At 38.4% G+C, this 25,818-nt stretch overlaps 1 protein-coding gene across 1 annotated transcript; it reads right to left on the bottom strand.

Moving 5' to 3' along the window:
* Nucleotides 1–23,056: 23,056 nt before the first annotated feature.
* On the bottom strand, nucleotides 23,057–23,860 carry LOC149253159 (uncharacterized). Its single transcript, XM_089454393.1, has one exon. The coding sequence runs from the start codon at nucleotides 23,858–23,860 to the stop codon at nucleotides 23,057–23,059; it is 804 nt and encodes a 267-aa protein (XP_089310519.1).
* Between the last annotated feature and the right edge of the window lie 1,958 nt (nucleotides 23,861–25,818).

Consider the following 25,818-nt stretch of genomic DNA (forward strand, 5'->3'; position numbering starts at 1 on the left):
TTCATTGACTAGATCAGGGTCAAAGCAAATAGGGAAATTGACATTGAGCACTACATGACATAATCCATCCAAAATACAATTATTGGATAAGGAAAAACAGATTCAAAGCACAATGAATCCTTAAAAATCATCCAAACCGTTAACAATATTTTCATTTAATGGTGAAGATGGTCGCATGCCAAAGTTCAAACCATTACCAAGGTTTGATTCACTAAACACCAATAAGCTTACAATCAAGTTGTCGATGGAATCATGTTTTATTGATGAATATAATCATATTCTAGGCCACCTATTAAGATGACACCCCCCTAAACAGTAATAAGTCATTGACACCTATATGACCGCATTAGATAACTTTCAAGGAATAATACCCCTATGACTGCACCATAAAAAAGGGAAGTGTTGGTATTAATGGTACAACCTTCAAGATACATTCCTTTCAAACAAACAAGTATCTTGGGTGATCAATAAGGAAATATAAACTACACCATTTACAAACCCTAACTCCAGTCAGATAGATATTAAATAAAACTTTATAAAATTACAAATTATGAAAATAATTTCGTCGATCCCTTTTCCTTTCAACTCATCCACCTTCTCAACAAACCTTGGAACATGCTTCATACTGCCACGACCACAAAAAAAACATCTCAATGTGCATTTTATTGATTTAATAACAAAAAGAGACTCAATCAACCATTGGACTTGCAACCTAATAATTAAATCTAGATTCTAATAAAAAAAATTACAAAGAATAACACCATCAATCATAGGTCAAATGAAGCATTTAAGCAAAAAATTCAAGTTACAAAGGATTTATCAATTTCATAGTCAAAAGAGGCTTAGTCAACAATTGAAACCTATAACCTAATAATTAAATCCATATTTCAATGATATGAAAACTATAGCATAACAAGTCTATCAATCATGGTTTAAAATAAGCATTCAAGTAGAAATTCAAGTTATAGAAGATATTAATGGCATAGGACACTCGCACCCAGCTAATAGACAATTCACTTTGATTTTAGGAGCGGTTGCATGTGGGTATGCGTGTTTGTGTCACGAGAGAGAACTATGATCCAAATTTATGAAGGAATGAAATGAAATACAAATTCAAACCAAAACACAGAGATACTGTGAAACATAACTTGCATTAATAAATAACAACTATTGAAAACCATTTACATACATAAGAGAAACAAACTAGCTCAGGCGATGGTAGCTTATGTCTGAGAAGAGATGTGATGGCTACATGCCTTTTGAATTTGTTACAATGAGGCTTGTGTGCCTTTTTATCATCAACAAAAAATGGGAAACCATAAACATCCAAAAACCTAACCCTAGGAGATGAAGTGCTAAGAGTTTGTGGCCTCGTTGGGGTTAGTTGGTACATCAACTTCCGAGGGTCATAAATTTGGCATACAATATTTGTTTGGCGTGTACAATACCTCATTATAAATATCTATCCAAGGACACAAAATTTCAACTGCATACCCTATCGCAAGCTATGGATCTGCCCAATTTCCAAAATAATATCGTTTAGGGCCTCAAAATGGCTCCAAAAGTCGAGGACCCGAAAAACTGCCAAAAATAGTATTGTGCTAGAAATTAGGAAACTTAAAGGAAATAGTGTTAGGGGTCCAAGTGGAATAGGAGGGAAGCCACCAATATCCACCTAGATCAATATAGCTCAGAAACCGATAAAATTGGAACCTATGTATCATCCATTTTTTCATGGTTAACTCTTGACTTCTGAATTCATTCACTATAAAAAACAAAGCAATTTGTAGTCTGCAAAATAAGAAATTATATGAGACACCATGCTACTTTATAAAATGACTCAGCAAGGTAGAGCAGAGAATCATGTTTCTGGTCGATCTGATGTTAATGAAACTTTATAACTTAACATAATAATATAATAAAGAGTCTAGAGCCAAGGACACAAAATTTCAACTGCATACCCTATCGCAAGCTATGGATCTGCCCAATTTCCAAAATAATATCGTTTAGGGCCTCAAAATGGCTCCAAAAGTCGAGGACCTGAAAAACTGCCAAAAATAGTATTGTGCTAGAAATTAGGAAACTTAAAGGAAATAGTGTTAGGGGTCCAAGTGGAATAGGAGGGAAGCCACCAATATCCACCTAGATCAATATAGCTCAGAAACCGATAAAATTGGAACCTATGTATCATCCATTTTTTCATGGTTAACTCTTGACTTCTGAATTCATTCACTATCAAAAACAAAGCAATTTGTAGTCTGCAAAATAAGAAATTATATGAGACACCATGCTACTTTATAAAATGACTCAGCAAGGTAGAGCAGAGAATCATGTTTCTGGTCGATCTGATGTTAATGAAACTTTATAACTTAACATAATAATATAATAAAGAGTCTAGAGCCTTATGTGGGTTTATTACTGCATGTCATAAGTTAAAACAACATCCATGAACAACACAACTAAATAAACACATGTCCCCTTACAAAAATCTTACATTCAAGATCCTTTGACGTTTCAAGAATCTTTTAACATTGAATTCAAATTTATTCTGGTGAAATATTTTTTGTTGATATTGTTTATTTTACTCATCTATTATATGTATTAACTAGACTCGTTTAACTTAAAAGATCTAGGTGGCGATGAAATGGATAAAAAATAAGGAGAACTTGCCTTGTGTAGTTTCAATAGTTTGAAAAGAATGGAGTGAAATAGAAATAGAAAAAATTGTCCACATGCTCCTGACATTGAGCACTCCACTTTCTATATTTTCCAACAAACATAAATGCTGAAGAAATTTCCCATGAGAGCACTTCATATGTTGCCACTTGTCATTCTTGTGCTCTTCTTCTTTCTTGCACTCACCGCTGGTATGAAAAACCTGGTCGTCTTCCATCTCAATCTTTACCTTCTCTTTCTTCAAATTTGTGAAAAAAGAAAGGTAAATCTCACGAACTAAATACCAATCCCACCCTCAGAAACGAAAGTAACATGAATTGTCTAAAAGACACAATTGAATACCTGGAATATTAGCTTTGAATATGTGAGCGGAAAAAGTTCCTTCCAGTCAATCTGAGTATTAGCTATGCATATCACATCATCCCTTATAGTGTGCCCAATATTCGTGAAAAACAGAGAAGCAGGCTATGAGTTCAGATCTGTCGACACTCATACCACACAGAGCTTTAGCACCACACCACCGCTAGTGCAACAAACATAAATAGAAACCATAACCATACACAAAGTTGAAAGTGGCCTTAATTAATCAGTGCTTATAGTTCCTTTAATGCTTGCATTAATGACATCCCATTTTCTTCTCAACTAATAAAGAATTTGAATGTAGTGAGTAGGTGAAAAGTTAGAAGGGAGAATTCAATGTAGAATGGATCTAGAACTATCACAACTCCTTGATAATAAAATTGAAATTAATGGGCTGAAGTACTCACAAACCCAACATAAACCATATTGTAGTACTTGTACAAACCAGTTGAGCCGAAATGATGGATGACACTAGAATGGTATAACAACAGTTCCTATCCCTCGAGCTTTAGCCTGAGCATGCAATAATGGGATGATGTCTACTAAGAAATATATACAAAAACCAAAAGTCAACGTTATATAAACCCAAATTTTTTGAATGTACGGACAAACTAATGGCTCCAACCCATCCCTATGTCATGCAATGACATAAAAAATATAATTGTTCTTCAACAACATGCCTGCTGTGTAGGATGCTTACCCTCTAAGTTCCATGGATTTGCTAACAAGTGGCAAGATTCACAAAATTATTGATGTATTTGATGTTGTATTTTTGACCACCTTAAATATAATGAATGGTGCTTCCCCAACACACATGATTATAATGTTCCAAGGTTCATAAAACAAACCCCACACCCCAAGATGCATTGAATTCTTGCTAGTGAACTGGCAACTGGCCAATTCTTGGGCCTTTAACCATTTGTCATGAAGCATGATGGGTTGTCGTTGTGGCTGGCAATTGTTCGCTCACATTTTTAGGACATGTTTGGAGCATTTGGTACTTTTTTTTTGAGAAGGATGGTTTGGATTCTCCACATTACAGTTTGAATCTTTTCGATGTTTCAAATCCCAAAGGGGATCCATCTTCAGGACAATGAATGAATGAATGAAAGAAGAGTCAAACGACCAAAAGGAAAGATGAATAAATACTAAATGAACAAAATTATTGTTAAAAAGAGTCGACTAAAATTATAAATTATAAAATCTAAACCTAGATAATGCATTAGAAATGAAAAATGACTAATAATAAATAGATAAATAATAATAATAATTTTATTTATTAATAATTAATTATTTATTCATTATATAATAAATAAATAATAATTATTATAAATAAATAATCATTAATAATAATAATAATAATAAATTAATTAATTACTTAATAACAAAAATCATTAATGGTAATTAATAAATTATTAATAACTAATTAAACGTTAGTAATAAATAAATAATTAATATTAATTTAAGAAATTAAGAAAATGAATAAATTTATTAATTTTACCTATTAATAATAATTATTTAATCACTCATTAATAATAATTATTATTATGCATAAATAATCATTAATAATAATTAACTAATAAATTTGTTAATCAATAATTCATAATAAATATTTAATAACTAAAATATAAATAGAGTCTAAAGCTAAGGACTAAAAATGCCAATTAAATCCAATATGATTTAGAAAACATAGAAGAGGTAATGGATAGAAAATTATACCTGGGATACTATACCTTGGGAAGTAGAAGAAGAATAAATATGCCTGATTAGAGGAAGCCAATTTCCACTAATTTCATTCGCCCATCCCTGTTGAGATTATGTGGATGCTTCATAATCTCAAGTTCTTCTTTGATTTTTCTCTTTTGATAGTGTTCTTCCTTGGCGATAATCTTGGCACTTTGTAAACAAACATGATGTTTGGTCTTCAAGGAGTGCTCTACGATGACTGAAGAGCGTGATCTTTCATTCTTAATATCAGCTCCATGCTCTTTTAGTCTCTTCGATAATGAGCATCCCATCTCTCCAATATAACTCCTACCACAAGAACAATCAATCTTATAAACCCCCTTAAGTTGCTGTTGATCGATGTTATCCTTGATAGACCTCATTCTTTGCCTAATCGTTCTTGATGTTGTAAACTGAGTGAATATGTCCTTATTCCCCAAAATATTTGTAATCTTATCTGTAACTCCTTTAATGAATGGTATGAACACTTTACCACAATGAGCTTGAGGGCCTTTGGAGAGGACCTTTCCTTCAACCCTTCTTATAGATTTCTTAATATCCTTATCTTTATATCCTATACTCTTAAATATAGAGGTTAAGTGTCTAATCTCTTCGTTAAGGTGCTCAGAGTCAGATATTCTAAGAGCCCTAACATCAAGAGTCTTAATGACACCAAATTGAAGATATCTTTCAATGTGGGTCTTCTTCCTAAAGACCTGATGTTGGTGAGGTAAATCCCCTCTGCGGACAGAGGCGATCCCACTAGCCTAAAACAAAACTAGCCACAATCAAACCACGCTGCTACGCAAGTTCCTAGTTATGCATCAAAGGTGAATTACGAAGACCAACCTGGAATCCAATGCTATGATTGAAGCAGAGTTGATATTCCCGCCCCCTCGCTCCAGCAGATCATAGACGAACACCTGCACATGCAAAGGGAGAGACAGATACCAACATAAAATCTACCAAGGCACAACTATATTTCAGTCAGAAAGGAAATAAATCAACACATCACCATAATAGACAATGAGATTGGAACTATAATAGCAGTCACTCATTAATTAATAATAAACAGGAAAAGTTACAACCATGGTTCTAACGTTGAACCTCTCCTGGCTGGGCGAGTAACTATATGTGTCTTGCAATGCATCTCCTCTCCAGTAGCATAACCTCTCTAGCACTCGCTAGCATTCCTCCAAGAACTCAAGAACTCAACATCTAGCACTCCATGACTAACCACTATCACTAGCTTGTCAAATGCATAAGGACAAGCTTATATAGATGAAGAAGGGAGGAGGATACGATGAACCGGGACACCTACTGTGGATTAACATTATCCCCAAAAGCCATTAAAGATGGAGATAGGATAGAGCTCGACATAAGACTGATTTTTTATCCTCAAAAAGCTCCATGTAATGAAGGAAACAACAGTCGAACGTGCGTTAAGGCAAAAAGCATGACCAAACTTGGTTGGCGCGACTGCTGCTCTAAGACAGAGCGCCAATGGTCGCGCCCTCTTTTGAGGATCTCCATGATTGGCGCTGGTAAGATACTGTGGACCTGCGCCAATGGAAAAAGAGAACTTTTCAGGGATAATCTGTAGAAGGTGTCTTCAGGGAACATGAAGTACATACTCAGGGGAACATAATGCAAGTGTTTTTAGACTTTGTCACTTCTTATAACTCCCGGAATGAGTCCTCCAAGGTACGACAAGAGGAGTAACAGGGATGGTGACAAATTACTGTGTAACAGATGCCCCCTAAAGCATGAAGTCCGAGAGGTGGAGAGGGGTGAAATGCTTTACAAGAACACACAAGAACACATAAGAACACATATAGTTACTGCCGCCGAGGATCTGTGTTAAGAGACATGACTGATAGTTCAATTACATGATGTACGTGGTATGGTCGTAGCCATCCATAAGAGAGTACATAAATAATCTAGATCCATCGTATGGACGCAGCCATCTGGTTAGGATCAATGAATTGACTTAGGTATGGTCGCATCCATCCAGTGAATGAGTCAAGTATCAAGAATCACGCCTGGATTACAACAGACACAATCCAGGGTCTTGCGCTCCATCTCGACCCGAAAAAGAGTACAAGTTCAAGCATGTGAATATATGAGCTGAAGTCGAACATGCATGAACATCGTTTGATTACCAGTCAATAGTGGAAACTGTTAACAGACGCGAGAGGTACCACCAATAATGACAATGGTCCTCAAGGTACTATAGGTACAATCTACGGCGCGTGAATTAATGATCTGAAGTCGAACGCCCGTAGAATCATTCGATCGGAGGCCAATGATGAAAACCTCACGTCGAACACGAAGAACCTGCCATTGAGGCATGCAGGCTCCAAGGCACCAGAAAGGAGTCTCTAGATCAACTTCCTGGATAATGAGTTGAAGTCGACAGGAAGTGACCTTGATCGAAGGTGGGCCATAACATTTCCCACATCATCGACACGAGACAGAGAGATAATGTTGTGAATCAAGATTGTGCGAACTATCAGAGGGAGGTTGTTTCTTTGCAGAGGTCAACTTCTCTTGAACATATCGGCGACACATTAATGGAATTGGCAGTATTTGACATCAATGTATCAAAGGTCATGATGACGAGGCAATGAGCGGATGAGAGGTCAAATAAGGTACCCAAGTCCATGGAAACAAGTGAAAGATATGAGATGAGATATCCCGACCCCGGACACGAAAGCAGAAAAGTGCCATGTTCAAGAGCGACATACTGCCGTCACGGTAATAATTATGGTTCAAAAATTTTCTTTTCCCCCCGCCATTTCTGGCGAGTACCCCAATTATTTTTAACAAGCTTGATGGGGATAGCATATGCTTGTGTTGTGACAAAATCCGATGTCATTAAGTTTTAACGAGTCTGACAAAGGAAGAACTCGGCGTCTTTTCATATTTAGAGAGTTTGAAAAGACAGCAGAAAAGGAAACTCCAGGGATGTCCTTTTTCGTAAAGTTGTGTCTCTCGGGCCCGAAAAAGTATAAAATAATACCCGAAAGAACCGCCCGATCATTATGATCAAGGAGTACTTTTCATAATTAGTGATTTCGACCTGAAAAAGTAAAAAAGCGGTCAAAACCACGTCGTTTCGTAACCATTAACGAGTTTGGAACGACAAAAACCCGGTAATCTTTTTATGTTTTAACGGTCGACAAAAAGAACTTAAAACGACCGCCCCTTATTACCATTTAACGAGTCAAGAGGAGCGACTCGGCAATCTATTCCTCTTTAAATGGTCAGAAAAGAGCTAAAAGCAGACCTCCATTTTTATTTTCTTTAACGAGTCAAAAAGGAAAAATACTCGGCAATATTTTCATATTTTACGAGTCAGAAAAGAGCGTAAAGGTGACTCGTCCTGAAGGAACGAGTGGTATAAAGGGTAGCAACTGGTTCCGGTAATGGTGGAACTTGCTCGAAACATGTAAAGGTTAAGAGGCTGGCTAATAAAACCACTCATCGATGCGGTTCCTCAGGAAAGGAGAAACAACCAAGTGAAAGCATATGATCGGCCAAAGAGATGGTGGCGATGGAATGAAACAATCGAGGCTCATCTAGCAGAATTTAGCAGATAAAAGGCAATCACGGGATGTAAATCAGGTATGGGTTCATTTTTACACAAGCTTGAACCATGGAGAACTTTGCTTGTTAAATTTTTTGTTGCATGCCCCCAGCATGAATGCAAAATTGAGGTACATGCCCCCCAAGCTTCATGGCATTCACGGAGTGGATGGAATGAAGGTTTACTTGGAAAAGACTCGATTTTGAAGGGGGATGGATGCCCCCCCGGGCCTCAGTCACGCACCTGGGTCAGCTGCCGTCATCAGAATGACGGGGTGGATGCTGGGGCATTTCCTGTGGAAATAAGACCATTTAGGAATGGTAGATGACTATATGTGAAGTGTGAACCGGGGAATGAAAGTTGGTCTACGACCTTGATCGTCATTCCTTCATGCGGAAAACACATCACTCTGAAGAGTGAGGACACAATTGCACGTATGCGATAAATATAGTCTCGTCCAAGGAGTAAATTGTAATCTAACGAACCTTGGACTACCATGACGCCCATTTGAATAGTCTTCCCTTCTAATGTGATAGGTACATTGGGAAGAATTCCTAAAGGTCGAGTAGTTTCTCGATAGAAACCTGTAAGGTTTCTCATCTCAGGTAGAAGCAGTGGGGAACCAAGTGCTTCCCAAGCTGTTGAAGAAAGGATACTCACAGGAGATCCCTCATCAATAATTGTACCGGCCATAACCATGCGGTAGACTTGGACTATAATTCGAAATGGTATGGAGGCTGGTAACCGAGGATTGACTAGTTGATCCCAATTGAAGGAAACAACTAGGTTGCTTGGAGGTGGGACTGGATAGACAGCCGGATATGATTCTGATGGACTTTCTTCCTGGTGCGAAGGAATGAGAGGGATTCTCACTTGATCATTAGAGTCTATGTTGATGAACATAATTTGGACGGTGGGATCTTCATTCTTTGCAGTGATAACATCATCTGAGGGGGTAACTTCTGAAGGCAAAACCGGGTCACTTGTAAGCTAGACCTTTTGACTTTTATCTGGTTTGGATTCAGATGTAAGATTATCTAAAGCTGGAACTTCTGAAGGCAAAACCGGGTCACTTGTAAGCTGGACCTTTTGACTTTTGTCTGGTTTAGATTCAGGTGTAAGATCATCTAAGGATGGAACTTCTGTAGGCAAAACCGGGTCACTTGTAATCTGGACCTTTTGAAAGACCGGGTCAACTGTAATCTGGAACTGTGGACTTTCATTTGGTTTGGACTCAGGTGGTTCATCTTTGATGATAGAGTGGTGCGTAGATGATGAATGTAAATCAACACTCGTTCCGACCAGGGACTGGTCTGGAACAGGCAGAGCACAGCTAGGTTCAGGAAGAGAAGGCTGGACCAAAGAGGAATCATGCTTGATCACTTGGTTAGTGGAGAGATGATCTACAGTTGCAAAAAGACACTGATATCCAGCGGGTAGTTGGGGTAAGGGAGCTGACATACTTTCCAAAAGACGGGAGGCTTCATCCATAAGTGGACAAAGGCGAAGGAGATGATTACCTTCACAAAGTCGACAAGGGAAACGAACCTTCCCTTTTCTCTTACCAACTGACAAGGTATCGTCGATTTGCGACGACAAGGGGTGAGTCGGGTCACGGGACCATATATCTAGGATCCTGGGAATACCAGGACAATCAGAAAGAAAATGGTCCTCCTTGCATAATCGATAAGGAGACTTAGCCTTTCGCGGAGGAGCAGAAGGTGGTTCCACTTCAGATATTTTCGTGGTAGATGTGACCTTTCCCTTAGGAGACTTCTTCTTTTTGGTCTTCTTCTTCTTCTTCTTAGCCACCTGGCTACTGAAATCCAAGGTTTCACCAGGCGAAGTAGAAGATGAGGACGCAGCAATGGGCGAAGAAGGGAAGGGGTCCACCTTAGAATCAACATGGTGTTGTTCGAGTGGAGGAGGTGGTGGCGGAACAGGAGTCATCACACTTGAAACCACCGAGTTTGAAAACAACCATACGGGTAAACCAATAGTCAACCCAGGCAAAGACAATGTTGCGATATACTGAACGCCGACATTTCCAACAGAAGGAAATGGACGAGGGTTCCCATCAGGAGGAACACCTTGGCCGGTGGGCGCCGGGAAGGCTTCCATTGAACGAGAAATAATCCTACTCAAGATAACGCAAACAAAATATAATTGGGTAGATGTTATCGTGGCCAATAAATTTTAAGACATTGAACTTAACCTTTTCATTTTTTAAGAGTCGAGAAAAGGATAAAAGATGACTCTAGTCTCCTTCGAATATTTAATGAGCATGAAGTGACAAAACGCTCACAGGCACCTTTTCATTTAAGGAGTCCGAAAAGGATCAAAAGTGATTGCTCTGGAATTCTAGGTAGAGGGTGTGCCAAACTTTTCGCAAAACCACAGAATACTTTTTAGGGTACGGGTGGTCGATCTTCGTGAATGCTGTGTTCACTGCATTGCGAATCGTAGGGCGGCTGACACGGCTTCCTATGGATAAAGGCTTTATTCCTATAGGGGTCTCCCAATATATACACGACGGTACGTGGGAGCACAGTCCGTATTGGCACCTATCGTTTCACCGTGGAGGAATCACCCAACCACTCGACGATAAACTACCAGGTTTAAAGACGCCGGAACACGTCTCTAACCTAGACCTCTAGAGTATTTGCGTTATGTTCCAATGCGTTGTTATGTTCATTGAGTTTATTTTAAAGTTTATCTTCGATTATGTTTCAGTTTTTGGTCCTACCGTATGTGATATCTAAAAAACTTCTTAAATGCAAACTATATGCCAAAATTATATCATTTGATTCGATGAATTCTATCTACAGGAGGGTTGAGATCTTTACAAACGAAATGATCACTCAACCAACAACAAAGATCCTAATGCAGCTAATAACAAGAAATGAATTTTTTTCTTTTTCTTTTTAATAGCAACAAATAACAACAAATGCTAACTAATATGATGCAAAAGATTTTTTGTTTTTCTTTCCTTTAAGATGGCATGATGCATTTAAACAAATTTTAAGAGATATGCACAATCCAAGTTCACTCAATGAAATAGAACCAATTCTGAAACACCAAAATGAACTATGCAAGCAAGGAAAAACACAAAGACTTTCACTAAACCATGTAATCTAAGTTCGAATGAAGTCAAGTGAAATCCAAAGAGGCTAGAAGTGAATCACTCAGAGTATAGAAGATCAAGCTTTAACAAATCACTGGATAGGTGTAGAACACAACCAACAAGTTGACTGGATAATCAAGAGATCAAAACTTCCCACAGAAGGCTAGACATGCAAAGTCACTAGATGTCCTAGGGCTGAGACGAAAATCAATAGAAATAAGCAAACAGCTGAAGGATAAAGGCTAAGACCAGTCAATCAGAGGTTCAACACACTTCCAGGGGCTGTAAGAGATATAAAAAGAGACTGAAAGAGCTTTCCACCCACACACAGGCAAAATTTACAGGGCTGGCGTGACTGTCAGCCTGCAACTTGCGCTACCACAGGATTTGCGCGAGTTGCTTTTGAGCAACATGCGCCAACTGGCGCGATTGTCAGAGTAATAACCGCGCCAATTAAGCTTGCCGGCTAGAGAAATAAATGATACGACCTCAGGTTGGGTTGACAGTGCTCAGATGGGTCAAACAGTAAAGAATAAACTCAAAACTGACTCAGGAAGCTCATTCACTCAAGCAAGCAGAAGAAAATTGACATGCAAGACAAATTCCAAATAGCTTTTCCCCAGTGGAGTCGCCAAATTGTTGGTGAGGTAAATCCCCTCTGCGGACAGAGGCGATCCCACTAGCCTAAAATAGAACTAGCCACAATCAAACCACGCTGCTACGCAAGTTCCTAGTTATGCATCAAAGGTGAATTAAGAAGACCAACCTGGAATCCAATGCTATGATTGAAGCAGAGTTGATATTCCCGCCCCCTCGCTCCAGCAGATCATAGACGAACACCTGCACATGCAAAGGGAGAGACAGATACCAACATAAAATCTACCAAGGCACAACTATATTTCAGTCAGAAAGGGAATAAATCAACACATCACCATAATAGACAATGAGATTGGAACTATAATAGCAGTCGCTCATTAATTAATAATAAACAGGAAAAGTTACAACCATGGTTCTGACGTTGAACCTCTCCTGGCTGGGTGAGTAACTATATGTGTCTTGCAATGCATCTCCTCTCCCGCAGCATAACCTCTCTAGCACTCGCTAGCATTCCTCCAAGAACTCAAGAACTCAACATCTAGCACTCCATGACTAACCACTATCACTAGCTTGTCAAATGCATAAGGACAAGCTTATATAGATGAAGAAGGGAGGAGGATACGATGAACCGGGACACCTACTGTGGATTAACATTATCCCCAAAAGCCATTAAAGATGGAGATAGGATAGAGATCGACATAAGACTGATTTTTTATCCTCAAAAAGCTCCATGTAATGAAGGAAACAACAGTCGGACGTGCGTTAAGGCAAAAAGCATGACCAAACTTGGTTGGTGCGACTGCTGCTCTAAGACAGAGCGCCAATGGTCGCGCCCTCTTTTGAGGATCTCCATGATTGGCGCTGGTAAGATACTGTGGACCTGCGCCAATGGAAAAAGAGCACTTTTCAGGGATAATCTGTAGAGGGTGTCTTCAGGGAACATGAAGTACATACTCAGGGGAACATAATGCAAGTGTTTTTAGACTTTGTCACTTCTTATAACTCCCGGAATGAGTCCTCCAAGGTACGACAAGAGGAGTAACAGGGATGGTGACAAATTACTGTGTAACACCTGATGTCCCAAAGTACCATATTCCTTTATGATAACAAGAACATCTAAAACTGGAATGCTTCTATTTTCTTCTACTGCAATAGTAAACATAATTTTAGACGAGATAGAGTTAAGGCTATTAAAAAAATTATCAATATTTTCCCTACCATGAGTCCATTTTACATTGGTTTTATAGACATATTTGGGCACTGCAACCCCAATCACATATGTCGATAAACCAAGGGCTCTCAAACCCCTAAAAGTGTTCTCTCACACCCTAAAAGATCATGGTCAACTGATTACATCATTTCCCAGAAGTTCTCCCTGAAAAACTACTCAGAACTGGTCAAAACTAGACCATACAGACTGCTCCATGCTGCATACTGAAAAGCCCTTCTGTAGGGTGCGGTGAGCGAGAGTAGACAAATGGCAGAGGCAATTTGCTAGGTGGAAACTCAGAGAATCTTCTAGAAACTGCTCATATGACACTTGCCTCTCTGAATTCGCCTAGGGATGATTAAGAGATCATGAAATCTCCAAGTGGAACCAAGAACTATTAGTGAAATGACACTAATCAAAAACCTAGAAGCTGACTCACCCGTCTGCAAATATCTATAAATGGATCCCTCATCCTAGAGATCTAGAGGCTAGAATTTTGTAATTTGTAAGGAAGTGTTGTTGGTTTCTCTTTGAGACATTGTATTGTTGGGTGATCTTGATTTTCATGAGGTGAAGAGGTCTTTTATGCTGGGAGGATGAAACTGGATCAGACAGCTGGGTTGTAATCCCCTCTTCTACTTCTTCTATCAATAAAGCTATTTGAGTTTTCCTCCATATACTTTTGTACTTGTAAATCTTGTATTTGTGAATGCAATTGTATGGTTAATGTGCTTCTGATTCTACATTATTTATGGCATTATAGATCTCTATGCTTTGATGGTATTTTGCTACTTTGCCTCTACAGGTGTTCTTTGAAGCGGGACAATTGAGAAAGGAGTGGCGAAGCTCTATCAAAGGAGAGAGGAAACAAGCAAGGAGCCAAGCGAAAGACTGAGGTTGGTGCTCTTTGCTTCTCTCTTATCTATTGTCCATAAAGGAAAACACAAGTTGCTTTGAATTGTTTGTTTCTAAGATAGCTACCCGTCTTAGTGGGACTAGTAGATCAAATAGCAACACTAGTTTTCCTGGAAACAAAATGGCGACTCTGCTGGGGAGTGAATAGTTTGTTTGTTTGTTACTGTTGTTTTCTTTATAAAATACAGATGGATCCTGAAGTTAAGTTAGCTAGCCTTCGAACTGCACTTGCTATGCAAGTGAAAAGTAGATCAACGCTAATTCAGTCAATCTCCGGGTTGGTTTATGAACTAAAAATCTGACTTGCAAATGTCCTAAGTGCCCTAGTGGTAGCCCAATAACCTCATAAGATCATACCCCTATACTTTGTGTTTACTATCTATCATAGCTTGACTGAAATAACTAAACTTAGCTGCAAATTTTGAGCAAAAACCAAGCTCAGTTTCATTCTCTGGACCATCGCACTGTCTCTCATTGGCAGTCTGGATGCATCGCACCTCCCATGTGCTGCAGGTGAGATGCATCCCTATTTCCCTTAAGGACAGGTGTGATGATTGAATGAGACTGTTTCCCTCTCTGGAATTTGGTTTTTTCTTCATTGTTTTCAGCTCTATTCAGTAGTTTTGCAGCCTATGATTAGTATATCATTGTTGAAACCTTCTTCCTTCACATTATTCAGCCTCCATTGATAAGGAATTGTGAATGTTTTTTTTTTTTTTTTATGTATTTTTCATCATTTACAGTCCTCCTTTGCAAATAGTAGCTTAATCGAACTGTCGTCTTTTGATTCAAAAGTGTCGCAACTATCATTTTGAGTCAAGAAAAAGAGTGTCATAAAGTCTTCCTCTTTTAGACAGTCGATTATACTTTTGCCATTGTATTTGATTTGAATTGTCAGTATTTGAAGTGTCAAAAGAAGTTTCCCATTCGAAATTGAAAGTGTCGTCTTAGTCTTCCTTTCGTTTTGAAAAGAAATTACTAAAGTGTCGCTTTGAAGAAAAGTAGTTTAGATCTGTACTTAGTTTTCTTTTTGGAATTCTCACATTAAGGAAATGGAAAAACAAATACATGCATGTGCATTTGCATTTAGACTGCATGTGGAAGTTGATTTAGGAAAAGTGCATTTAGTGTGTGCTCTCTACTCTCTGTTGAAAGAATTGTACTCTTCTTTCCTTAGTAGTTAGGATTTTCATTGCTAAAAGACAACAAATGACTGTTTATCATTTTAGATTGCATATTTAGGAATTTTACATCTACATCATGCGGTGAACCTTGAAAGGCAAAATTCTGAAGAAAGGTCAACTATAAAATAAACCTCTATGAACATAAAAACGCTTTGGAACCTAACGCACAACATCTAGAAGTCTAGGCTAGAGACATATTCCGGCGTCGTAAAGCCTGGTAACTATCATTTTCATTGTAGGTTGGGTGATTCCTCCTCTTTGATACGACAAGTTCCAGTATGGAATTGTGCTCCCACGTACCATCGAGTATATATTGGGAGACCATAATAGGCTGATATCCTTTATCCTTAGAAAGTTGTGTCTGCCGCCCTATCGATCGCAATGCACTGAACACAACATTCAGGAAGATTGACTACCATATGTAAATTCCCCGGTAATTTCTATTTAATTTACCACAGAGGTGTATATTACAGTTTTGCGATTGGTTTGGTAATCCCTCTGTCTAGATTTCTAGAGTAGTCACTTTCGTTCCTTTTCGACTCCTTAAAAGAAAAGGTCCATATAAGCACTTGTCACTTCAGGCTCATTAAAAATCGAAGGTGACTAGAGTCACCTTTAGCTTTTTCTCGACTCTTAAAAATTGAAAAAGCAAGTTGTGTCAAAGCGTCATAAAATTCATTTAATTCGGAATAACATTTTCCCCTTTTAATTTTGAGTTGATCAAGTAATCCGAAATCGTGGAAGAAAATTAATCAAAACCCCGTCGTTCGCGGAGGCTAATGAGTCAATCGTCTTTGAATCTGGAAGAAAAACCATTCTGGGCGAAATGGTCTCGTTTAACTGGGTCGAAATCTCCTGGTTTATTTGAAACTTGCGTTTCAACATCAATAGAGACTCCAGTTACTCCAATTATTTCCGGTACATCTGCCTTTACAGAAGAAGTTCCGCAGTTACAAGAGGACATTAGAATTGATCCTAGTGTAACGGTAGACACCTCAATACCTGAAACAACTCCATCTAGAGCTGGTCTAGAAACTGAAGTTTACTCACCTAAACATCTGGGAGTTGAGTTCCAGAATTCAAAAGGTGTCACCCCTCCTATATCTGTCTCTACAGAAACTATACTTTCTTTGGCCCCATAAATATTTTACAGACCTGATGGTCTACCTCTTCCACCTGGACTGATTGCTATAGAAGAAGTTGTAGAGGATCTTCCATCCAGTACTTTGGAGCTGGGATCTACTTATACCCTTCTATTCCTGAAGTTAGTTCTTTCAATCATCCTTCATCGCAAGTTCCTGTCGATTCACTAGGAAATATTTTGGATAGACTGAATATGTCTGAAAAACCATCAACATTTAGGACTGTGTCATCTGATACAGTTGCAGTAGAACCTCCTGCTACCACTCCTACGATGTTTGCCAGTATACCATCCGTCCCAACTAGTTATCAATCACTAGATGGAGTCCAACAAGGGACTGTTTCGACGACATGGTCTGTTCCCATTAGTTCTTTCGGGACCCTATCTGGCATTTCTTATGTTGAAGCTCAACAAATTGATCCTGCATACCAGTTTCAATTTGGGTAGCCCAGTCTTCAAAGACCCATCTATCCTTTGAGCACTGGATTTCCGCCATACGGGGGGTAGTATGCTTTTTCATTGTTCCCTCCTGGAGAACAACCGTATTAGAGATCACAAAAAAATTCGAGTCAAAATGGAATTACATCCAGTGGTTGGATACCAGTACTGCCTCAACAACCAAGGGTTGTATATTCAATGCAACCAACCCTACCTGTGTCGAATATTACCACTACACCTGCTAATGTGACTGTGTTGCAAGTACAAGCACAACCTATTGTATGTCAACCTCAAATTGCTCAGGTTGCAGTGCAACAACCTCTTGTCTCTATGGCTCCGCCACAATATCAGATTAGTGCTTCCTTAACCGGAACGACTCAGGCTCAAACAGGTGTTATGACTACGCATCTTGGTCAATCATCCAGTATTGGGCAACAACAAATGGTTCAACAACCATGGCTGGTACAATTACAACAACCACAATTCCAGCAAGTTTACCGAGGACTTGAGCAACAAGGTGCTTTAGGTAATGGACAACCACATTGTCAAAACGGTTATCAACAACCGTTCTATACTGGTTATGTCCATCAACCTTATCAAAGTTATCATCATCAGATACATTATGCTGGTATGCAAAGACCCACTTCTCAGGTGATCCCATCTTATCCTGAGTACACTTTGCCAAACCTGAATCAATAATTTCCCTTCGTAGCAACTCTAGAATTACGAGATTTGAACTGGTTAACCAATGATCTAATTGCCTACACACCTTGGTGGCCGACGATTCCTCATTAACTTCTGTCAGATATTCCTAAATTCAATGGAAATCCAGGTGAAGATCCATCGAATCACGTAATGACCTTTCATTTTTGGTGTTCATCCAACACCCTCAATGATGATTCAATTAGGCTTTGCCTTTTTCAGTGAACGTTAACTGGTCCACCAACGAAATGGTACATCAAATTGCCTAGAGAATCATTTGATAGCTTTAGTGCCCTTGCTACTACCTTTTTAACCCACTTTCAATTACCCATAAGGTATGAGAAAGGAACAGAACTCCTTACCAATTTTAAGCAGACAACAACCACTCACATATCTAATCATATTCATGAGTGGTGATGACGTCATCGAATGGTAAAGACCTATGTTCCTGACCAACTTCTAGCTGAGTGGTTTATTAAGTCATTATTACCTTCTATTACAGAAGATGTGGCGAAAGGGGGAGTTGTCACTGAAGAGAAAGTCATTGCTCATGCATAATATCTGGACTTGATTTATACTTAGTCTAGCATGCTCTATGACAAAATTCCTGACGCTCCTAGACCGGAATTTTCCATTCCTCCCCCTACTAAATCAAACAGGGACTCTCATGCTGGCGATGGCGTGATTGGCACCTCAAGTACACAAACCGCAAAGGTTCAAACTGGTAAAGCCCTTGAAGTTTCCAGGAAAAAAGAAAATGACAAACTTCTTGCCTCGGAGGTTAATGTTGTGTCATCCGACAAAGGCAAAGAACCGAAGCAAACAAGGGGCAAGAAGAAAGGGAAAAACAAAAAGAAGAAATGGGAAGATTCACCTCCTGAAAAATCTTATGAAAACCCTAATGGGAAAAAGAAACCAGGTCAACCATGTTTCATATGTAATGAATAACATTGGACAAAAGATTATCCGCATTGAGCTGAGGTCAATAAATTTTTAAAATCTTCAAGCACCTCAGCAGTGTTGACTGATCCATTTCCAAACCCAGAAACCAATCTGGTTGCTATCGATAATGCTTCCCCACCCCAAGTGATTATGTTATCCGTATCGAAGCAGCAAAATGATGCCTTGATATCGATAAGGAACAAATATTACGGAAATCTACAGATGTTGAGCAACAACAAGGCTACTGATCAACCTAGTAGTTCGACAACAACTTCATCAGAAGTTGTGCCACTTATCATTCCTAAACTAACAATAAAGCCGCCAAAGGGAGTAGTACATAAATCGACATTTAATCCTCGTGCTCGAGCAACATAGAATTATAATATAGTAGAGGATCTGGCCCAATCGCCATCCGCTATGTCGACACTTGAAGTACTGCAAAATTGCCCCTCCCAAAAGCAAGCTTTATTATCAGCAATAGGTGGGATTGACCCAACAAATTCTAATCTTGTGGCCTTTAACCACAAAGGATATGAACCTCATTTACCTTCCCAACTCGCTTTCCTTATACAGGTAAAAACCCTCAACAAAATTGTTCATCGAATGATAATTGATGAGGGCGCATCTACCTATATAATGTCAATGAGCTGCTGGAAAACTTTAGGTTCACCACCCTTGTCATGATCATCGACGACATTAAAAACGTTTGATGGAAGAACATACACACCGTATGGGAAATTAATTAACTTGCAAGTTGAACTGGGGGTCAAGACTGTAGAAATTGAGGTCGAAGTTATTAATGGAAACCTCGATTACAATATCCTACTAGGAAGGCCTTGGATTTATGCTATGGCTACTATTGTGTCAACATATTTTAGAAATATTGCATTTCCCTTCCAAGGTGGAATTACAATCATTGACCAACTAACCTTTTTCCCCAACAGTTCACAAGCTACTGGAAGCATTCCATTGATCCATGGAAGTTCTCAATCGCTTCAAAATGTTGGAGTAGGTCTCCTAAGAGACCCTTCCTTAATGGGTACTTTTTCCCTCCCACCTCTAAGTAATGTGGCGGCTGTGGCCACAGTGGAAACCTGTCATATGATATCTTCTACATCATCAAAGATTAAGAAGAACTCTGACCAGTTTGATACTATGGGTCACCGAGGACGGTTCTTATCTTATTTTGACCTTAAAATGAAATAAGGGTTATGAGGATAGTTCTTTTACTGTGTCAACCTCATTAAAAAATGAAACAATTCCCTTTCCAAATCAAGTCTTTGATTACGATCTTGTAAAATCCAAGTCGAGTCTTTCAAAGATCTCGAAGGTAAACCTTCATTCCAACCACCGTGTTGAATGAAATGAAACTTGGGGGGCATGCACCTCGATTTGCATCATTATGCTGGAGGCATGCGAACTTATAACAAGCATAGTTTTTCGTTTTAAGCTTGTGTAAACATGAAACCAAAGCTGAGCATAGTTTCTTCCGATTCAAACTCATTAAAAAATGAATCCTCCCTCAGTAAATAACCTTTGTGATTTCCATTCTATCTGCCTTTCGAACCTTGGTTGTGTTCTTTCCATCACCTCCATCCGTTTGGCCAATCATACGCTTCCACTTGATTGTTTACCCTTTTGAGGAACAACTGCGACGAGTGATTCTGTTAGCCACCCTCTTCACACTGCCATGTTTTGAGAAGTTCCAAACTTACCTGGAACAAGTTTCTACCCGAAAACATCACTCGTTCCTCAAAAACCGAGTTTCCTTTAAACCCTTTTCAGACTCGTTAAATATGAAAATATTGTCGAGCATTCCAACTCGTTAAAGTGTTTGGAAATAACGAGTCTACTTTAAACTCTTTTCGGACTCGCTAAATATGAAAAGATTGTCGAGCAATTGGCCTCTCTAGCTCGCTAAAGTGATTGGAAGTGCCATCCCTCCTGTATTTTAATCTTTTTGGACCTGAGGGATTATCCCACAAAAAGATCGAGCGCTTGTCTTTTTCGGCTTGCTAAAGTGATCGGAAAAGTCATCCCTTTTGTATTATTTTAATCTTTTTCAGACTCAAGGGATTATGATACGAAAAGTAATTGCTGGAGTTTCCTTTTCGTCCGTTTTCAAACTCGCTAAACATGAAAAGGACCAAGTTATCTTTGTCGTTAAACTCGTTGAAACAATAGCGACAAACTTGTCCATCCAGACAAGAGCAAGTTTCACTGTCGCTAGGCTCGCTAAAACATAGCGACAAGGTTTTCCCGAAGGGAAACTTATAGAACAAGCATATGTTATCCTCCTCAAGCTTGACAAAAATAAAGAGGTACTAGTCAGCGATGACTGGGGAAAAAAGGAAGAAAACTTGAAGAACTTCATTGGTGGCAGGTCGCTCTTGAGCATGACACTCTCACTCCATCACCATGATTGAGTCGGGTTGGGTTATTCCATTCACCATCACCATTGGTCCTCCGTACCATCCATGGGGTTAACGCTACCGATCCATCACAGTGTCGCTGATATGTTCAAGAGAAGTCACTCAGAGAATTCACCAACCCAGCTAACACCTCATTCACTGCAATACCTTCACGCTCCATTTTTCATGACTGCCACTCCTGAACCCTGTATCATCAGATCGTTTTCACCTCCAGAAAATCATTTGCTTCATTTTGTGTTGTAGATGTGGGATTCATTAATGCCCTCCTACGACGGGTCACTTCCTGTCGACATTGGCTCATTATCCAAGAAGTTGACTTAGGAACAACCCTTTCAGTAATTTGAAGCTTGCATGCCTCAACGGCAAGTTTCCCACTTCCGGCGACAGGTTTACATCAATGGCCTTCGACTGAAATATTTTGCATGGTATTCGACATCAGATCCTATATTCACACCAGGTGAATTGTACTGTAGTACCTTGAGGGTCATTATCATTATCGATGATTCCTCTTGCGCCTGTTAATAGCTTACATCATTGGCTGGTAATCAGGTGATGTCTTTCCATGTTCGACTTTAGGACATCTTTTCACATGGATCGACTTGTACATCAGGCAAAGGTTGAATGAGTTTGAAGACCCCAGATCTAGTTTCATCCATCCGGGCTGTAATATATTCAGGAAAATAAAGAAATCAAATGTACTCCATAGCTACACAGATGATCAGCCAAGCTAAGGGATGATGGCTCTACCAGAATCATCAGTCTGCCACACAGGCGGTTGTCTGCCCTATGTACATGAAAATGAATTTATAAAGCTGAGCATGGGAATGCCCACTGCAGCTAGATCATGAAAGTAATATGAAGATAATGTATTGTATTGTATTTTATACAGGTCACCTTCCAGTTCGAAAAACCTCGGATCCTCATGATAAAGCATTTCACCCGACATTAGAAGATTTACAACCTCATGCTTTAGGGGTCAACCGTTATAGACATATTTGGGCATTGCAACCCCAATCACATATGTTGATAAACCAAGGGCTCTCAAACCCTTAAAAGTTTTTTTTCACACCCTAAAAGATCATGTTCAACTGATTACATAATTTCCCAGAGGTTCTCCCTAAAACACTACTCAGAACTGGTCAAAACTGGACCATACAGATTGCTCCATGCTGAGGGTGTGATGCATATCACCTATTACACACGGGGGGTGCAATGCATACTAAAAATCCCTTCTGTAGGGTGCGATGAGTGATAGTAGACAAATGGTAGAGGTAGTTTGCTAGGTGGAAACTCAGAGAATCTTCTAGAAACTGCTCATATGATAGTTGCCTTTCTGAATTCGCCCAGGGATGAGTAAGAGATCATGAAATCTCCAAGTGGAACCAAGAACTATCAGTGAAATGGCACTAACCAAAAACCTAGAAGCTGACTCACCCCTCTGCAAATAACTATAAATGGATCCCTCATCCTAGAGATCTAGAGGTTTGGAATTTTGTAATTTGTAAGGAAGTGCTGTTGGTTTCTCTTTGAGACATTGTATTGTTGGGCGATCTTGCTTTTCATGAGGTGAAGAGGGCTTTCATGCTGGGAGGATGAAGCTAGATCAGAAAACTGGGTTGTAATCCCCTCTTCTACTTCTACTATCAATAAAGCTATTTGAGTTTTCCTCCGTATACTTGTGTACTTGTAAATCTTGTATTTGTGAATGCAATTGTATGGTTAATGTACTTCTGATTCTACATTGTTTATGGCATTATAGATCTCTATGCGTTGATGGTATTTTGATGCTTTTCCTCTATAGGTGTTCTTTGAAGCGGGACAAGTGAGAAAGGAGTGGTTAAGCTCTATCAAAGGAGAGAGGAAAAAAGCAAGGAGACAAGTGAAAGACTGAGGTTGGTGCTCTCTGCTTCTCTCTTATCTATCGTCCATAAAGGAAAACACAAGTTGTTTTGAATTATTTGTTTCTAAGATAGCTACTTGTCTTAGTGGGACTAACAGATCAAATAGTGACACTAATTTTCCTAGAAACAATTGGTGTCATCAACAAATCGCTTCCACCATGCTGGTTTTAAAGGGTAACATTCAAGGGATTTCTTCTCAAAGTACTCCATGTATAAGTTAGCGACAACTGGTGAGAGAGGTGATCCCATTGTGACTCTAGGTATCTGCTCATAATAACTTCCATGGAAACTGAAAAAAGTGGAATGCAAACAAATCTTTGCAAGTCTAGCTATTTCCATATCAGTGACCTCTCTTATAACATTGACAACCTCATCCAAGGGAATTTTGGTAAATAATGACACTTTGTCAAAACTCCCAAGAATATCATCTTGATCAACCCTCTCATTCTTAATAGGTTTTACAAAATCATTGGAGTCTTTAATAGAAGAATCTATGTTTCCAACGAGAGGTTTAGGGACCTTGGCAAAATGATTAGCTAATTCATAGGTGGGGGATCCAATAGTATTAACTATTGGTCTAAGAGGGACACCTTCCTTGTGGATTTTTGGCAACCCATAAATTCTAGGGATAACCTCATAGGAAGGAATTAACCTCTTCTTTAATTTCTCATCCAGACTGGACTCCAAAATTTCCTTCTTGACCTCTTTTATAACCTTGGGCAATGGGTTTTTGTTAAGTTTCCTATAACTACCACAACTAAGATTCTCATTCATTTTAAGAATGTAAACATTCTTATCCAAAACAATAGCCACTCCTCCTTTATCTGCCTTAAGAACCATAATCTTATCATTATTGCGAATGGACTTGAGAGTAATTTGTTCATCCTTATTTAAACTACTCTTTGGGGGTTTGGCTTTTCTCATTATGAGTGAACATTCCTGCCTTAATACTTCTTTGTCCTTAGAGGAGAGGTCATGAATTCCATCCTCAATGTTACAAATGATTTTTTCAATTGGAATGTTCTTTGGAGCAACCACAAACCCCAAGCCTTTGTTGAGAATATTAATTACTTCCAAACTCAATTATTGAGATGAAAGATTAACCACCTTCTTTCTCGTCTCAATCCTTGAAACATGGTTGTTTGCAATTTTACAATCCTTGTTATTAACGTTGATTCTATTGTTCTCAAGGTTGCAATCATTTGGGTTGACCATAAAATGAGGTGCTTTAAAGCTATCCTTAATAACTTCAACAACCATGATGCAATAATGTCCTTAAACCTCACTTATTTCTTAACTCATGCCCTTATTATCTTTACTATCCAAGTTGTTACTCCTTACCTTATTATCTTTATTATCCAAGCTCTTAAACCTATTAATGTTGTTGACTGTAATGGAGTTGTTTTCATTGCTATTGATCTTGGACTTGCTGACTTCAATTCTTCAATCATTAAAGATGCTACCCATGTTACCAAAAATCTTAACTTGGCACTCATTATTAACAAAGTCAATGCTTGATTAAATTATTATTGGTACTTTTGTTTTTATTTATTTATTTATTTTTGTATTTTGGTAAATGTGATTCTTTAATTTTGGAGAATTGTTCTAGGCAAGATCTAATGTAGATTGTTCTAGTCAAGACTTATTATATAATTACAATAATTTCCACTATTCACCTTGATTTTCAACGTGTTCAAATTTATTTTCTCCAGATAGGTTAACATGTCTCCGGATAACAAAACCAGGGTAAAGAGGGAATTAAACTTGTTTGTGACTACAAGAGTTATTATCATAGATAATTTGTTAATTTTTATAACTGATCATCATGTATGTTGAGCATTTGTTAGTTTTATAACTAATCTTAATTTAAGTTGAGAATTTGCTAGTTTTTATAACTAATCTTCATGTAGGTTGAGTTACCGTATTTTGCGCCCCAAAAAGATTTGCATAATTTAATTATTTGATCAAAAAATTAATGGATATTTATTGAGTTGTATCATTTTTGAATTTTTTTAATCAAATTTTGAAAAAAAAACATTAAATAATGAAGCCATGTCATTTTTTGTTAAAAATATGGGCTACTTTGTTAGACAGCTAAATACCACTAATTCGACCAAAACACAAGTCTTTTTTGTCTAGACTCAATTACAACAGAAATTGAAAATAATATAGTTAGTACCACCGCCCCATGCAAGTAGTATACAATAATCAACACACAACCAACCAACAGGTCCAGAATCCTTAAATGAACGCTTGTATTTAGACCAAAAGGTATATGCTAGAAATTGCACCGAGAGGTGAAAAGGAATGCCAAAAGGAGGAGTGGGGGGAATGTGGAAGGCAATAATCAAGAAAAATATATGGACAATGAAATACAATCCAAATTTGAGTTTCTATATATCTTGTAAAGAACGTAGTAGGAGGTTAAATTTAAGAAGAAAGTTACACTAACATAAATTTCTCAGAACAATGGGAATCCTTGCAAATAGAAGGCACATAACAGAGGAGTTCAATTTATTTTGCGTTTTTTAAAATTGCATGAAATATATTTTGAACACATGAATTATGAGATATCTATAGGCGAATGATATTACTGACACTTGGGAGAAACATCTTTTATCAGAAAGTTGTTGTGAAGATGAACAAAAATCAGATTATAGATAGAATTATTGTATTAAAGAATGTTGTGAAGGTACTTGCGATAATCTTTGTGATGGGACAATTGAGTTGGGTGTGCATTTTGAGAAAGTTTACATTAACATCTTTGTGAAATGGTTGTTGGATGAATATGTCATTTATATACAATAGTCCTTTGCAAAAGGATTGGATATTGTTTGAGATGGCTCTCCTGAAATTCATAAATGGTTCATCACCTTTAACAA

Source organism: Pinus tabuliformis, chromosome 7 (genome assembly GCF_031772625.1).
Source record: "Pinus tabuliformis cultivar Carrire ecotype Pingquan chromosome 7, CPIR1, whole genome shotgun sequence".
NCBI classification, from domain to species: Eukaryota; Viridiplantae; Streptophyta; class Pinopsida; order Pinales; family Pinaceae; genus Pinus; species Pinus tabuliformis.